Raw genomic sequence first — 18,100 nt, forward strand, 5'->3', positions numbered from 1 at the left:
TGAGGCCTAAACTGTTGCTATTAACATCAGCTCCCTGTTCAGAGGCTTTTCCAGCTTCAAGGAGCTTTTATCTGTCACCACTGCAAGTTACTACTTACTACAGTTTGGGAAAAGTCAGTGAGTCAGTGTCACTGGGTTTAAAATGTACAGATATCCTATGCTGCGGAGGCATTGCTACTTCTCAGATCAAGAAAAAAAAGTTCCCCAATTTACACACTTCTCTGAAAGCAAAATATTTGAGGCTTTAAAATACCTCATTTTCCTCAAGTCCCTAGGGGAAAAGAAGGAACAGCACAATATGTTTCCCACCTTAATGTTCGTGCCTTCACAAAGACGCATGGGTCATGTTCCCTCTCCACCTGCTCAGTCACTCCATACAAAGTTGACTTTCAGCCTTCAGGAGAGATTCCTCCTTCTCCAAACACCGCTGCAGTTCTCACCACCACCAAGACACAGAAGGGCAGCACATCCATCATCTTAGACTTTCACCATGGCTCCGGAGACAGCAGCGTTGTCACCTCATAGAGCCCCTCACTGGCTACTTCGAACGTCCTAGGCTCTCTGGGTTCTCTTCCAGTATTAAACGGTTACCAGCTCCTTCCATCACTGAACAGCTGTCCCCAAATGCTTCAGCTTTCTTTGTTTCAAGCTGGAAATTGTTGGCCCTCTTGTTCTCTCTCTCTGCTATTTGCGCTAGGCCTCCCTTTGCCATCTGCGCAACTCCAGCTCGCACACACAGACCTTTCTCCTCCTCCAGGTGCTACGCAAGCCTTAGGACGACTTCAGAGTTATTTTCTGACAGAGAGCATTTGGGGGCTTGTCTTTAGCAATCACAAGCCAGGCTCCTGGCAAAAGAGAGAGCTTAGATTAGACGGGAGAGAGAATATCTCTGTTTAAAAAGCCTGGGTTTTGTCTCATCTTGCTACAGCCTTCATCATCAATATACCTCTCAGGGTTCTCAAAACACAGCTCCAGCCCTTGAGACCAGAAATGAGGGCACTCTTGTGTTCATACAGATGTAACAAGCCCCCAACAACCACGTGCTAACAGCAGCAATGCCCAGGAGCCCTAGAGAGCAGCAAGCCAGCTCTGCCTTCCACCAGGTCTCCCCATGCTTAGAAAATCTCCAGTCTGGCTGGGGAAGCACAAGACAGGTAGAGGATACTGCACACCAGCTTATTTAAAGACCAAAGACATTTTAAGGTTAAAACACCCAGGTTTTGTTGAGTCACTTCTTGGTTTTGAGAGAAAGGGCTGAAAAATAAACTCATTTACAGTAGTTTGTTGAGGAATCTAAATCAGCCCTGGCCATTAGCCAAGCTCAGCCATGAGAGAGCACCACACTTCCTCACCCTTGTCTGTGCGTGCTGGGGAGAGGCAAGCCAGCCTGTGTAGGAGCTCCCTGAGCCCATGTTCTCCTTGTGAGCCTCACAGGTTCCCACCCCAGCAGCATCTGTCCCAGGGATGCTGGTGTTAGATAGCTTGAAAATCAACAGAGTAACACCTACACCTGCTCTAAGGAGCACACAGCAGCTTCTTTTCTGCTTTGCTTGCCTGGAGTGCCCAGACAGAAGCAGGCCTGGCCTGTTCAGAGAGCGAATCAGATCCTATGTGCACAGCTTCTCCGTTTTATTTGTGGGTTCTTCTCTTCTGCAGACTCACAAAAGAAAGGCTCTAAAGAGGCAGAACAAAAAACCACCTTGCAAGTACTCTACAAAGAACTCAAGCCACCTGCTACATGCAACAAACCATTCCTACATCCAACTCTCTGCCACTATTTTCTGCAAAAGTACTCCTTTTCACACCACGCTTTATGAAGTTATTAGTGTGTAGCTTTTCCAACCTCACCCAGAGCACATACAAGCTCACACAAATAGAGGACATCTCCTCTATCAAGGAAGTAAAACTGAGAATGCAATGAAAACATTTAAAAAAATCTTACAAAAGAAAGCCAAAGTTCTTACCTCATGAAGAAAAACATGTTATTCTTCTCTGCTGTGCTCCACACACACTACTTTCCCCTACCTCACCCCCATCAGGCTAGAGGCAGCCCTCAGTGGTCAATTTAAAAGCTCACAGGTGCTAAAATGATAAGCAGAGAAGTATTACGGGTATGCTTTGGTGGCAAACCCCGCAGTAGAGGGTTTACCTTAGGCAGGGTCCCAGAGGAGGTAAAATGCTTCAGTCAAACTAAGGTCTACCAAAAAGCCCTACCAGCTCGAAATTCTTTATTTTTCTTAAGCAAACTTTTAGAAATCTTAAGCCACCAATGATATGCTTGTACTCTCCCTCTCAGCTGATTAATACATTTGGGGGTATTTCTGTACTTGACCTTCATTTTCCCCAAGTCGTTGTATGGAATACCCATTTACCACCAGCCGCAGAGCTTGGTACAGTCATCTTCAGAACAGAGCCCAGATCTGTGTCCTGGGCATGTTCTACATGTGTCTGGCTGTGGGAAAAGAAGTCTTACCTTTACTTCCTTTTGAGGGGATGAATTATTATTATTATTATGTTTTTTAATGTTTCAAATGCTGTTTATGGAGGGCAAGGTGGAGGAAACTTTTACTTTTGCTTCAAGTTAGAACTTACCTTCTGTTATGATTCCAGATGCTGGAAGCAAGTTACAGAATAACAATATTTTTCAGTTTACGACAAAAAGCTAACAGACAAATAATAAGGCAAAAAAAAGAAAACTACTTCAAACTTAATCTACTTTATTTGTATAAAGCTGCATTCTTGACAAAATGAGAGGTTTTGTTTAAAAAGCTGTTCTACCTGCTCTAGTTTCCAAGCTATTGTATGGCCAGCAGTTTGAAAAGATGTGAAGAAAATACACTTTCTGAAATAAAGAACAATAATAAAGAAAGTACACTGCTAGGTCGATGGTTGGACTAGATGATCTTGAAGGTCTCTTCCAACCTTAATGATTCTATGATTCTACAGGTTGCAGATGTTTTGAACAGCTGATGGTAAGAAAGTCTTTCTCAAGACTTCTATTGCCTTGTTCTGGCTCCATGGGGCAGGACAGGTGAAAGAGTATCAGCTGTGCACGAGGAGGCTTTTGTTCTTTGAACTCTACCCAGGAGGTTTTGGGTTGTGCTAGTGAAGGCTTAAGGCTAAGCTGTATCCCAGGGCTTTTCTGCAGGACAGCTGAGGAGGAATGTTGGCTTATCATTCACCTCTTTTCAGCTCAAATTGAAGCTACAAATGTATCTGGGTACCTGAGACAAAAATGTGTAACAGCATCTTTACTGGCACTGACTAGCTCTCAGAGCAGATGGGCACAGCGGCAGCCCCCATCACATCTTCCTCAGCCTCCTATAGAAGTAGGTCAGAAGTGGAAGCAGAGACCTAACCCACGAGGTTCACCAAGTAACAGCCAGATTTCACAGTGGCTATCACATCCTTTGCCTATTCCATCTGCCCATAATATGAACTCTGGTTTTAGTAGCTGCATATTAAGCCCAGACACAAACTGTTTAGATCATTCATATGGAAATGGAATAATAATAGCCTCGCTTTGAACTTTTGTACTCACACAAGCATTTTTCACCAGAAGCTTTCAAAATCAGTAGGTCTCCCCTTATACATACGTATTCCATAGAAATAGTCCTGTTCTTATTAACCCTGAAACTGAATACACATGTTTCTTATGTAGGACAGAATAGTTTCAGCTATGGAGTTCCCAGTCTAAATATACAAATTAGACAAATCAAGATACGAGACCAGAAAAGAAAGGTGAAACATCTTGCTAGAGATCAATGATGAGACAAAAACACTTTCACTCTCAGGCCCCACCACCCTTTCCTGGATCACACTATCTTGAACTGCTTTACTTGCTCCAGATAGTTTTAATAAAGCTACATTGAACTGGAAGATGATTCTTCTGGGCCCCTCACATTCATCTTAGCAGGCTTTATGGCCTTTTGAAATAGTTTTGTTCCTTTCTTTGGTTTAAAAACAACAGAAATGGTTCTTCAGAGGTGGAACTCACAGCTGGCCAGAAGGAGGTACAGGTACATCTGCTTCTAATGGACTATTTTGACTCTTTAACGCTGTCTTATAGCAAACACAAAATCACTTGCTCCCTTAGGTATCTCTACACCATTTGTTTAGATCTTGATGGCAACAGAATTAGGGTTTAGTCAAATTTTGAAACTGAGAAATAGCGTTTGCTAGAGTGTATTTCAGTTCAGAGAAACAATTTGGTCCCATGTCACAGAAGGTAAACAGGATAGAAACTCATTTTCCTTATTATAGCACAGTGTTCAGCCATACAATATGCACAAGGTCTGAGCTGAATTACATGATAACCCGTGTCCATTTTCAGTGGAGAGCAGTATGGCATCCCCCTTAATGCTGTGTGGTTATTACTTGAATTTATACAAATGAGAAATATTTCGAAAAGTAGAATAGAAAATTTCATATTTTCATAGCACATCTTCCAGAAAATATATATGTGTATATATATATATATAGTTTAGGACAACCAAAATATTTGAGAACTTAGTCAATTTGAGCAGTTTGTCAAAAAGTGAGAAAATTGCTGGGAATGTCCAAAGTTTCCAGTTTTTAGTTCTGAAGCAGTATTTTCCTTTGAAATAAACTAACTAAAGAGAGTCAAATGCAAGAAAATCCTAGAACAGTGGGCATGGAAGACTCCTTATGACTGAATTATCTGAGCTTGATCTGAACAAAATCCACTATGAGACACTTAGGGTAGTTTGCAGTGTGCCCAGTATGATGGACTTCTGGGTTCTGGCTCACATACTGTTGTACTGCTCTCTGCTGCACGCTGAGGATGGGTGCCCTCTCTTCCCAAAGGCCACAGCTGCCCCAGCTCCCTGCTGACATGCTGGTGGCACAGAGCAGATGTAACACTCGCCTTGAAGAACAGCTCCAGAGTAAGCCAGAAGAGCCCATCTCAGAGGCTGGCAGTTTCTGCTGTGGGAAGAAATGTATGTTTTTTCTTGGTCAGACTGCCCCCTCCAACCCCCTGAAATGGTTTGAGACCTTTTTATCTGTTGTTATGGCCACAGGACACAGCAGCAGATCAGAGAAGGAAACCTGAAAACCTGTCAGCCTCCTCAGTACAGTCACTCCTCTGGCCTTCCAGGCCTTGCTCACAAACCCATTTGAGCAAGGAAGGCCTCTGTGGGCTCCAGGAGGCTCTGGGCCTAGCTAAGGCCAGATGCAGCAACTCATCTTTCTGTCCAGGCACTGGAGCAGCGACAGAGAAAAATGAGTAGGAAACTGAATTTCCTCTGCTGAAAGATTAAAAAAATAACTCCTCTAAATCAGGACAGAAACTGTTAGAAAACTACTTCCCCCTCTCTCCCCCTTCGTAGGAGGGGAAATATGGAGGGAGCAGTAAAAAAAGTTTAATTTTAAGTGATCCCAAATGAATTTTTCAGCTTGTCATGCAGGCTGTGAGCCAGTCCAGGATGACAGTGACCCAGGCCAAGGTGAACAGACTGCCAGGGGCCACAGACGGAGGCAGCGAAAAAGCCGCTTGCAAACATCACTCCCCAGCACGCTGTCAGGAACAGCTCCGTCTACAAGCACAGCTAACTCCTCTCAAGAGCTGGCAGAACTGAAGAAGTCCCACAAAGTGTTTTGGCTCTGTCAAATCAGCCATTACCAAAGAAAAAATATGATGTGCTGGGTAATTTTTCCCCAACTCTAGCTGCATGATATAGTTAATCAGACGGAGGGGTGGTCATTATTACCATCGGAAATTATTTTTGCCATATTACATGGGAAATAGAGTACGGACTAGTAGGATGAGCTCTGAAGACTTTGTCCCGCACACTGTTATACACCTGGAGCGCTAAAACATGAATACTTGAGCAGTGGGATAACACCAATTCCTGTAGAGAGAATGTGGGCACAGATCCCACAAGTTATGTCTGAAGAAGAGCTGATTAAGGATGCCAAGTTTTGTCCGTGTGTAAATTTACAGTTGGTGGCATTTCCACTGTAAGTGCCATTGTCAAGATTTTAGGATTGGATTGCAAAAAAAAAAAAGTATTTGACTGAAACTTGCCATTCAACTTCTCATCATCGGAGTAAAATACCATACTGTACGAAGAATGAAAAGAGAGAGAGAGAGAGAAAACAACAACATTTAGCAGGTTTTAAAATTATGCAGATATTTTTAATGGCTTCGAGTATTCAGACACTCACTCATATGTCAGAAAACAGATTTGATTTATAGGAATGACATTTGGCAGAGCAATTAATCCATACTACGTTCTAATCATGTTTGGTACTAGGAGAGGAAAAAAAAAGTCAAACTTAGGTTTAAAGCTGACTGTGCCAGGAATTATTTTCAAAGAAGGCTCAGAAGGGTTTTTAGTAAGCTCAAGGACAAAATCTGGTCTTTTATTCCTTCCCTCCTCCACCACCCACCACGAGAATGAAGATTGCATCCCATTTTCTAGTTGAAACTCAACAATTCAATCTTCTTGTCTCCACTGGGAATGAAATGGGAGTCTGGACCTCTTTGGTTGCTAAGCAGAAAAAACCTCTTTCCCACGTTATTCCTCAACCCCAATGAGACTGTCTAAATGAAATCTAAGGAGGGAAACTATGGATGGTTCCTCAAAAAAATTCTGAGTTTCATCAGGCAGAGCAGGGATTTGCCTTTGTGTGACTGCCCTTTGGTCTGATTTGGGGCAGAGCTCTTGTTATTACTAGAATGAAACTTCCACTTGTCTCCATTTTGTCCCCATGTTTTCCATCTCAGAAATGTTTCCTGAGACGGCAATGTACAGCTTCTCATCTGGCACTGCTTAGATCTTCACTGCCAGAGCACTTACAGTTGACTATGGAGGCTTCTCATGCCCAGAGGGCATTGCCACTGCTCAGGTACCTGTGGCAGCTTGCATTATGGCAGAGGCCCAGGACCAAAGCTGCAGCTTCCCTCCCGTGGACTGAGTGGGATCTTCTAGTTTCAGGCTCTTGGACCCCGTGTCCCTGAGAGGGGTGTTCTGCTGAGACCCAACACACTTACTCACTGCTCACTTGGCCAGCAGATCTTCTGAGTGTCCGTGCTCCTCTCGGTACATCCATGGCTGCTGACACCTTCCTTTTGCTGGGCTGGTTTTGTACGAGCACTGCCTCTGTTGCCTTTATTCCCATCCCTGACATTGATTTCTGCAGAGAGGAAAAACAACCTTGTGTTTATCATCCAGCTTGACAGACATGACCATTAAGAAAAGCTTCTCTGACAAATCCATTAGAGACTACAAGAGCAAGCACTACGTGGTAGCTTTTCACTTACAGACTTTGCAGAAGATGTGAGTTAGCTCACGCAGTGACTGCACCATGTCTAACACAACGCTAATGCCAGTTTTGCCAGAAGAAATCTTTCCTAGAGCCTATCCTGTCTCAAATCTCTCAGAATTAAAGCTGACAGCTGTTCCACAAAATACTAACACTAGACAAGTAGCTGAGTTTGTACCGTGGACTGCTCACCACTAGTGGCTGGGCATACACCAACAAATTAAAAAAAATCTACACTTCATGTGATTATTCTGTTCTTCTTGGTTGGTTGGTGTTTGGAATTATTATTTTTAAAACCATACCTCCTCTTTCCACTAACTCTATTACCTCTTCTTCATACCCCAACTCCTGCTTAGTTCATTCACAGATGAAAACATATTCCTCTACACTCCTTCCAGAATAGCTTTAAAAAGCCAAGGTTACACTTTTAAGGCAAATAAATAATTATTTCAGCAGACTGGTTTTAACACCTGCTACGAAGATTGCAAAAACACTCGCATTCTATCTATAACTCAATTTTCTCACACTCATAACTCATAAAATATTTGCCTCTGGGTTTAATAGCTTCCATATTCTTTTCTGTCTGAAGATGTATAGTTAAATATTATTACTACTGGAGGTATGTTTGGGCAACGTCTTTCAGCCGTATTTGAATTAAAGGGAGAGAGAAGAAAAATTCTGACCAGATGCACTATTTTTGGAAGATGACTACAAAAAAACAGCTGACCTAAGCTAGCTTCTACTGAAAATTATATCTGTAGGAAAGAGGAAGGTAGGAGAGAAAGTTCAGAGACACTGAGGAGTGACTCTGGGGCCTGTATAGGAGCCGCGGACTCCTGCAGCAGCCAAGTAAGGCCTCAACCCCCCATAGGTTTGCTCTCCCCTGAGCCAGCCATCCCAGCCCACCGGGGAGTGCGTGGGGCAGCCTGTGCAGGGGGAGCATAGTGCCTTCAGGGAAAGGGGATGTACCCCAGCACCCATCAAACAATCAAAATACAGTACAGTAAAACATCGACGTTAGGAACTGGAGCTAAAAAACAGAGGCAAAGCCATTGATCTTGTGACTTTTTCTGCCCATAAATATGCCAGCACTCCACCATGGCTTCTGCTCAGTGGCACATACAGATCTCGGCCACAAATGCTGCTCTTGCAGCACAAGCTGCAGAGACGCAGTGAAGCCAAGTGGAGCAGTAAGCGAGGAACCTTTCCACTCCTGGTTCCCACTTTAGACTCAGTGCTACTGCTCATTTCCTCAGAGCAGCTCTGTGCAGACAAAACCTCCTACCTGCAGGGTAGTCAGTGCTACCTACTTCTCACGGGAGTCAGTGGAGTCTGCCTCAAAACCCATGCATGAAATCGCTCACTGCCATAGCTGAGAGATTCCTACGTATTGCCATGATGAATTCATCCTGTGCTGCCTCACCCCTGCTGGGCAGCAGGGAAGCAGTGACAGGACAGGCACCGACAGGCACCAAGGCTCGCTCACTCCCAGGGCTGCCCAAGCTCTGCCCCACACCAGAAGCACCCACGCAAGCACCCCAAAGCTGCACCCCTTGGGTGACAAGCCGGCTGGGCTGGCCTGGAGCAGGGCCGCAGTCTCCCTGGTGCAAAGACTGATGGTTTGTGTCCAGTCTTTCTGCTGAAAAAACTCCTGCCTGTCCAGCTGTTGTTCCCTGAGTGCCAGGGGCAGCCCCGCGCTCGCTTTGCCCCTTCCCCACAGCCAGCCTCATTTGAGCACCAACTGATCTCCGTACAGTGCTGCGAGCTGCTCCACTTTTGCTACGCAAAGCCAGCTGGCGGATGGGTTACCCAAGGCATGAATTCACAGATCACTTACAGTGCAAACAGTCTGACAAAAAAAAAAGCCATAAAACAAAAATAGGGAATAATATCCAAATGTGGCCTTTCAGGCGGAGTATCTCAGGCTATTGCCCTCCCACACAAGTTACTCAGCTGAAACTGCAGCAGATAAAGACCCCAAACCTCACATCCTTCCACATGCAAGTATCTTGAGGTCTGATTCAGTGCTCAGCTGAGTCCAGAGAAAGACTTCTGTTTGCTTCATTAGGCCACAGTAAGTATGCTTCTGCCTGAACTTGGAGTCTGATTTATGCATTTTCACATCTAACATGATATTTTGCTATGAAAACTTTCAATTATACCTGCCTGAAATCTCCTAGATTTGATAGTAATTGGTGCTTTTTCCTTGTACTGACAGAGACAGACAGCATCTGAGTAGTCATTATCTCTCGCAGAAGTACACAAACTGGTAAGCGTTTCAGGTTTGATGTTACAACTGCTCGCTGTCACCTTGGTATCTGCTGCTGCCAGTTATTCCCTCCACAAACTCTTTGTCAGAGCGCTTACATTTTTGCTGGAGAGCTTTCAAGTTCTCTTTGCGAGCTGAAATCCACATCACACACAGGCATGCACACACTCTGCTTTAAATATCATAAACAAATGATACCACAAGCCTTTTCAAAGCATCTTAGAGATCTCTCTTCTTCCACAGGATAACGTATGTGGATTTTTCTGAGGAAGCCTTACATGTTGATTTTATTTTTATTTTTTAATAATAGGAAATAGGTGTTTCCTCGGTGCTTGGATTTTGAAGTCTGGAGTGTGAATTCTTCAATAGATGTGGCAGCATGTGGGTATTCTCTCCCGTTTTAGAACTCAAGTTGCTATAACAACCCACAGCATCTGCTCAATCCAGTACCTAAGTGTCTTTTTTTTATTCCCTTCCTTTCCTTTTGGGTCTCCTATTCTTCTGAAGTCAAGTGCTTTGCTCTGGTTTTTATTTAAGGAGCTAGCTTATGCTCTGATGTCTATATGCAGAATGACCTGAAAGAAGACAAAACCTGTGCTGAAAAGATCACAAGTTTTAGAGAGTATCTGGCCGAGTGGGATGAGTTCTGTGCTCAGCCCAGTTCCTGACAAAGTCAAGATTCACCAGTTTTGTGACATGAACTTGAAATTAAGTGCTACAGCATGTGACAGTGTGGGTTTCTCTGATGAATGATGGACAAATGATGAACACTTTCAGGGAGCCACTGACAGAACAAGAGCCAAGAGATGGACAATCTGGTCTTGCCTCTAACTGGCTCTGTATAATTATTTTGTTTCCTACTTACCAACCACTTTCCTCTCCACTTTTTAATCTCTTTGATTTTTAACGAAATGGATTTTTTTTTTCCAGAGGGGAAAAAACAAGAGACAGAACATTTTTCATTCGTACCAGAACAGCAATGCCACACAGGCACTGTGGTTTGGATATCCCACCCTCCTCTGTGGGTTAGCTGCCCAGGTTTCTTGCTTCATCATACAGGACTCCTTGTGAAAGAGGAGCTGTCACTACTGGAGACCCTGGCTGCAGTGCATCATGGAAAGTGCAGACCAGCTATGTTCTACATTCAGAGGAGAATGGAAATGCAGCTGTGGATCCCAGGAAGTAGACAGGATGCTGGCTTTAATGGAAATATATCTGGCTTAGGATAAAACATTTTTATCTAAGTTTTAAAAAATGCTTAGTATTTTCTATCCATGTAAGTCATTTTCATTAAAATTCACTTTGCACTTAAAATGCTGTCCACAAAAGCATTTGGATTTTCTTATCAGCTCAGCTCTGAAATGCTGCTACAATCAGCAGATAATGGTGCTGGGCATAGGCGGGTTTGTCCAGGCGCCGTCATAATGGCTTGTCAGAAACCAGGAAGGAAGATGACATTTCTTGGAGGCTTCAGGCCACACACACTTAATCCCTCAGAAGGGATAGAGCAACGTTCATGATAACGCGCAGAGCAACCAACTGCCATTTGCAGTTATGCACACAGATAACTTGTAAATAACTGAGGATCCAGCTGCCCTGTCCTGACCCAAACACAACAATTCTCTTCTCTGCACCAATGCACTGCTGAGGGACATGCCCAGAGCTACAGAACAGGCTCACCGTGGGTAGGATTTGCAGGCTTCTTGCTGCCACGTAAGCTCTGCAGGAAGGTGGCACTGTGAAGCCAAGCTCCTTGTTGCCTCATGTAGCTGCCCCTGCCTGAAAGCAAACTCTAGCAAAGACAGTGCATACAGCTAATGACAGACCTGGGTCATGGGCACAGCTAGAGCATGTACCATGTCTCTTCAGCCTTTACCACCCCCTGACACTCAATACACCGGATATTCAAGGCAAGAGTCCACGGGGACTAGCAGACACAACAGTGAGGAAGGCTGAGCCATGCAGATGGAAGATGGTGGTTCTGGGAGCAGAAGGAGCAGTCTTGGGGAACAGGAGATGGCTCAGAGCCATCCCAGGGACTGGGAACATGGAAAGCCTCCAGAGAGGTCTGTCATCCTCCCAGCTCTCCCTTCTCCTTTGCCACCACTAGACTTAACCTTCGTCCTTCCCTGCACCTAGATACCGAGCAATATCTGGATCTACTGAGGAGAGCCAGACATTGGCTAGGTGTCCTTCACCTCATATATGGACTTTTGGGGCCAACTGTAAGTAATCCGGTGCCATGAAAGCTCCCATGAGGGGCAAGCAACCTGGTTTCCCATTTGTCTCAGGAAGCACAAGATAATTTTCTCTGAAATCACACCTTTCTCCTTCAAAGCTTCTGTGTATATTTGGTAACTTTTACATATGTCATTTCTGTACAACAGCCACAGCTCCCACCTGGAGTTTTGCAACATTGTCCACATGTTACCTTTCCTGAAGGATATAAATGTGTTACTGATACTATTTTTGTACTACAGAGAGAAAGTGAGAGGAAAAGAAAGCAGAAGGAATGAAGTTGCATGCCAACTGTGGCTCACCTTGTGCTGCAGAAAGGGAACACAGAAGATCCTCCTTTCCCTCTTACTTTGCAAACACACAGAGATGGGGTCTCTCTCCCCAGGCACAGGGACAAACACCACCCTGAGCCAGCAACCTTGCTGCTGTCTGCCTGCCAAGGAGATGCGTGCACTGTCCCTCCTTGCCCCCAGCAGGTAATGGCAGCCTCTGAGACTAGGCAGCTACGGTGCAGTGACACTCGGGCAACAGAGGACCAGTCTTGTTCTGCCTCTTCACTGCTCGTGCCACAGCCCCTCCGTGTTCTGCCATGAGGTAGGCACACTGCACTTCCTCCACAGGTAGGGACAAACGCTGTGGGTTGGTGGTGTTCTCTCCCCACCCTCACTCCCTGAGGGCGCTCAGAAGCGGCACTCTGTGAGGCTGAGGGTGCTGTGGGGACGGAGCATGGAACCAGCAAGGGACAAGCAGCGAGCGGGCTTCGGTCAGCAACGGCCTTCATGCTGATGGTACCTCGATTCTTTCCCACAGTCTGAAGGCAGCAGCCATGTGGGTCCCCTCACCGTGTCTCCATCCCTGTGGAAGTATGGAAGCACAAAAGCAATTATAGCTATTGCAGAAATCGTGCAAACTGAAGTAAAAGTGGGCAGAGGGACTCCAGGGAAGATTTCAGTGTTCAGACAGGGGTCACATTTAAGAGCCTGTACAGTGTGAGAGGCCCAGATCAAGAGAACTGGGCTGAGAAGCAAAACCACCTCCAGCATGCATACACATGGCTCTGTTATAGGACAATGACACCCTTTTAATCTCCTTCAGCTTTCCTTGAGTTGCTATAAATCAGCACAGGTTAGCCTTGCTGTGCTGATTTACACCAGCTGAGGACCTGGTGTTCAGTATAAAGAACATGTGATAAACCATTACACCATTAACCTAATTAAAGAACCTTAACAAGCCATTAACCCATTTAAGACATTCCCAAATACTGGTCATTGGAATCTCAAGATTCCCGTCTAGTGGAAGACGGGTTCCTATCCAGTGGGAAACACAGCCACACACTAGTTGCTAGTGTGATGATCTTATCTGAATATTTTAAGTAGACAAATCTATTTATCTTTGCTTTACCAAGAGTTTTTCTTACTGATTTGGGCAGGAAAGAGGCCATGTAGGCACCTGTTCATTCAGCACCTTTTTCTAAAACCCAGGATTAACTGGATGCTACTCCGAAACCCGAGCAGGAGAAAATATAGCTACAGTCAGATCTTATTATTACTAATGCTCTGATTAAAGTAACACGATCTGACCCAGAGCTTTAATACCTAGGTAGAGGTCATAAACAAATTAAATATTAAGATATCTTTCATTGTAGATGTGACAGTTTTGATCACAAATGATTAAAGCTCCTTATGAGAAGTCCAGTAAATATTGTCTTGAAATCTACCTTTTAAAGTTTTATTTTAAATTCTACTACTAGATATTCATTCTTGTTCTGCCACGGTTTGAGGCCTGACAAGTCTATCAATTTCCTGGTCACATCTCTGCATTGGTATTTAGAAATCAAACCTCTAAAATGACAGTTGTCTTCTTTGTATTGTGGTGACCTAAAATCCTGGTAACAAATGTCCTGATCAGCACAGCTGCTCTCTAAATTAGGATCCAGAATGGGGGATCAGTCCCACTGGAGATTTTGGGAGGTCACACTGGGTGCAGGGGAAAGCATTATGTCCGATGATCAGGCAAAATTACCAATACACTTACACACCAGGTACCATTTTTAGCTCTTTGCAGTAGGGTTCAGTGGCATTACAGCCTGGACTCCTCCATATGTGTAATAAGCACTGACAACTTGTTAAGTAATTCTTCTGCAACCCAGCAAGGAGAACATAAGAGACTGCCTGTGCTCCTTGGGCAGGTTGGGACCAAACGCAGACCAAGAGATGTTTAAAAGTATTTTCATTAGGCAGCATTTCCAGCTGTACCACTAACACTGTTCAAAATGGAAAGCAATTCTCTTCCTGGCACCATTTCAGAAGATTTAAAATGCATCATTCTAATTACTGCCTGACAAATAATCCTGGAATGCTAGCTGGGAAGTTTGCAGTGCAGACAACAGATATATTATCACCACGCTGGTATATTGAACTTTTTATGATATCTAATATCTCTAGGTTATAAATGAGTGAAAGCATCCTTTGCCACTGATGGAGATACAGCCCTCTAGCACGCAAGCTGAAGGTTCAAACATCAGTGTGCCACAGCTACAGGCCCAAGGTCATTTTTGTGCTCAATCGGTCTAGAACAGTTGCCAAATCTGTCTTCTGATTATTCCCAATCATTTTAGATGATGATTTCATTGAGTCTTTCCAGAAATTCATAGAACTCCTCCAGATTACATTAACTCCTTGCACTGCTGTGTTACAATGATTGCCTGATCACACAAAGGTCAGAGTCCTTTATCAAGGCCACACGTAGATCTGTATCTGCTTCTAGCGATTCAAACTCCTTCAGACGTCTGCTTCATTCCTTCTTTTCGCCTCCCCAAGCTCCTGGCAGTGCCTGGGATGTCCCTGTTCCCAACCACCACCAAGAACTTCATCCTCCTGACATCACAGCCCTGCTTTGGCAGTCCAGGGGACGCAGAGCCTTCAGTGGGCTGCGGGTATGAATACTTTGGCTGGTGTTTGAGGGAGGGAGCTCCCATGCCAACTTTTCCGAGCATCGCCTATCACTCGTATGAGGTGCATTCAACACGCAGAGCTGGTTTAACGCAAAATCCTGAATGAGTCCAAGGGAACAAGTGTGACTCACATGTCAAGAGATCAAAAGAGAAGTTTCAAGTGGGACGAGCAGCCATTAGGAGAGGTAAGGACGAAAGATTTTTAAGTCCCTGTTGCCCCACAAAACAGATGCCTAATACAAGCACAAACCGAATACCAGCACTGAAAATTGTGCCATCTGTAAACACCTCTGGCAGTGCCTGCTTATCACCCAGGCAGCAATGTGGGCTGATTTCACGGTATTCAACAAACTTAAGCTCCCCCTTCTCTTTTTTTTCTTTTAAGAAATAGCTATTTGACATAAACATCTTTGTTTGGCATATCACTAGGAGATCTGCTGCTAATTATAATGCTGAACCCAGATGCTGGTGGAGGAAATTAATCTACGTCCTGCGTAGCTTGTTGGGCTTGTTTTAGTAGGTTTGCCAAATATTTAGTGAAACCCTCATATGACTTTTATTATCTGGAGATAGATATTAAAGGGCCAAATACTGTTCTCATTCTCACTGGTGTAAATCTAGACAGCTCCATGGAGGGAAATAAATATAGTTACATTACTATGGATTTACATGACGTTAGTCGAGATTTACAGTACTGTAAATCCTCGAGAGGGGAACTAGGAAGCTAAACCACAAATACTTTATCATCTAAACCTGGTCTCTTGTCTAAACAGCTGAAAAAGTTTCAGTCCTGAGCAAAATGCCAGTATTCAACATTTAGTTTGCTACACTGAAATATAGAAATCACTCTTTTTTTCTTTTCAAGTTGGCCTACACTTGTGGAGTAAGTGACATCGAAACAACTCTGTTCAGAAAGACAAAAGTGTTTCATTACAAAACAGTTCAAGCTCTGAACTGTCCCTGGGGTCAAAGAGCCTCATTTTCCTCTCTGATTTACCTGCAGCTCCCACAGCACCCCATTAACACACCAGAAGCGGGGGAAGGCCGCCTGCAGGGAAGCTGCCGCCTGCAGGAAAGCTGTCTGCACAAAAAGGGTTACCCCAGGGTGAATGCTGGTCTCATGGACCTGACGTCCCAGGAGTAACAGGTGAGCTCACCTGGGCCCAAGGGATGCTCCCGCTCCCCCAAAGCAAAGCATTGCAGTAGGAAAAACATTCCAACCAACCAAAGAAGAAAATATTTGTTCCGGCTGCAGAAAAATCAACTTTTTCTGTGCAGAAAGCATTTGCTTTTGTTACTGTCCCCTTTCCCCACCCATGCGTACTACATCGTAGTTTCCTGTTGCAGAACTGGGAGGGAGGGAACCACCAAAATAACTGGTATTTCCCACATAGAAATGGAAGCTTTTTACAGATGGAAGCTTTTGACTCTAAGCTTCAATCAAACTTAGAAAAGAAAAAAAGAAAAAAAGAAAAAGAGAAAAGAAAAAGAGAAAAAGAAGAAAACAGAAAAGAAAGAAGAAAAATGGAAAAAAAAAAAGAGCGAACCTTTAAACCAAATATCCCCGACGTCAGTGTTCCCCAAACTGAAGAAAATCTATGTTGTGAAAAGTGTATTTTCCATGAGAAACAAAACTGACAGAAAATTTCCCACCCTGCTCTCAGACAAAGCTGAGTAAGCCAGAAGAGCATCCCTGTATGCCAGCTGACATTTAAGGCAGCAGTATCATTTGAGCAATACAGACCCACAGACAGGAAATTTCCTAGGGAAAAAAAAAATCCTGCTGAGAGATGACAAGCTCTGGTACAATGACAGGTTATTAACCCCAGCTGGTCATCATTGGTAGAAAATGCCATAGCCCTCAACTGGGGTGGTGACTATAGGAAGAAAACAGGCATTTATAAAGTAATGATATAAATTTGTAATTGAAATAGATGATGTGGTTTCATCTATGGCATTTAGAGTGCACCATTTAATTGTATTTACCCTGCTGGAAATTTACTTTTTAGAGAAGTCCCATGTCCTGTGATTACGAGTGTAAAACCACCTCCTGCTATAAGGAGCAGAGGGATCTTTGCAGCAAGGCCTGTCACTAAAAAAAAGATTTCCATTTCATGGAACAGGCTGCGGAGCCCAACTCACAAGTTAAGAGATCCTTAGGGATCCATGTAGATCAAAGTAATTTACAGGAGCCTGAGGCTAGCTGTACAAACTGAGCAAAGTCCAGTTCTCAGCCTGACAGTAATTGATTGGGACAGACTTTAGGCAAAACAAGTTCCCCATACCCTGACCTGCATGATGCTTGGGAGTCCTTCGTGCTTTGTTCCTGCCTGAGCAGAGTAAGGAACGGAAGAGCGAGTTCTTGTTCGAGGCGATCCTCTTGTATTGCATGTTGGAAGGCACTGCCACCAAATAAATCTCTTCAGCACATTTATTGTCTCTTTTACATCCTTTTGCCCTGCTATTCTCTGTGGAGCTGTTTGCCACCTGCATTTGCTCTGCATTTTGCCCACACTACACAGGTTTAATTTTCAAGTGTCTTTTCCAAGCCAGGAGGGGCAAAAGTAATTTGCTACATTAGCAGGCAGGTTAAGTATCCTTCCATGCAGCAGCAAACACTTATCCTTTCTGACAGACGCATCTGAACAGCAGAGGGTACGTTCACTTTTGATGTGGGTTTGGAGAGCTCCAGTGCTTTGTGTACTCTTTTGGGCTAAAGCAAATACAACATAATTTGCCTTTCTGCAACATGGTTCCAACTCAAGTTAGAATTTGGCAAACCAAAACAATGCTAATAAAGCATGTGTGAAGGAAAACTGAATATTCATGATTTGCATGGCAGTATCTCCTACACTCCTTTGGACGTTACAGTGAGAATGGGACCTTAGACTTGCATCACCCTGCTAAAAGCCCTGCTACACATTGCAGGTCCCCAGGATCAGGCAGGAGTATGTCGTTACCTACATCGACCTGTCCATCTGGAGCTGCCCTATGGGCTTCTGAGTGCTAGCGAAGCAGGCGAGCAGGGCCTTCTTCAGAGGAAGAAGAAGAGCAGGCCAAGCCAGCCCAGGAAGAGCAGCCTCTTACCACTTCAGCTGCCTGGGGATGGAGGAACGATGGGGAAACCCTGCTAAGCTTCCCCCCCGATGAGAAAGGATATCAGGCACCTTGCTGCCATGCTGCCACACTAGGTGATAGACCATGTAAATATACCTGATACTTAAAATATACGGAGAGAGCAGTCAGGAGAAGTGGAAAACCACCAGAAACACTGCTACCTTACTGCTTGCTCTCTTGGGTACTGGGATGGCATTGGACGTGCTCATGGAGCCAGGACAACTGAAAAGAAC

At 44.3% G+C, this 18,100-nt stretch overlaps 1 protein-coding gene and 1 long non-coding RNA gene across 6 annotated transcripts in view; one reads left to right on the forward strand and one right to left on the reverse strand.

The window, feature by feature from the left end:
• LOC310902099 (uncharacterized protein) overlaps positions 1–18,100 on the reverse strand; it is a 108,670-nt gene that overhangs the window by 45,498 nt on the left and 45,072 nt on the right. The window contains exons 3-6 of one of the 5 annotated variants that reach the window (XR_014586481.1): positions 12,100–12,652; positions 7,019–7,161; positions 1,353–4,947; positions 310–845 (exon numbers count right to left, since the gene is read on the reverse strand). Coding sequence is in view for 2 of the 5 variants with exons in the window: in XM_083843078.1 (XP_083699204.1) it covers positions 5,928–6,084; positions 7,019–7,161 (300 nt within the window). In the remaining 3 variants the exon portion in view is untranslated. The other 4 variants (XR_014586482.1, XM_083843078.1, XM_083843079.1 and 1 more) reach the window with 4 other exon arrangements.
• LOC310902109 lies at positions 7,177–10,663 on the forward strand. The gene is made up of 2 exons (XR_014586496.1): positions 7,177–9,940; positions 10,490–10,663. It is a non-coding gene; the product is annotated as an uncharacterized lncRNA (long non-coding RNA).

Source organism: Anser anser, assembly GCF_964211835.1.
Source record: "Anser anser genome assembly, chromosome: 6".
NCBI lineage: Eukaryota > Metazoa > Chordata > Aves > Anseriformes > Anatidae > Anser > Anser anser.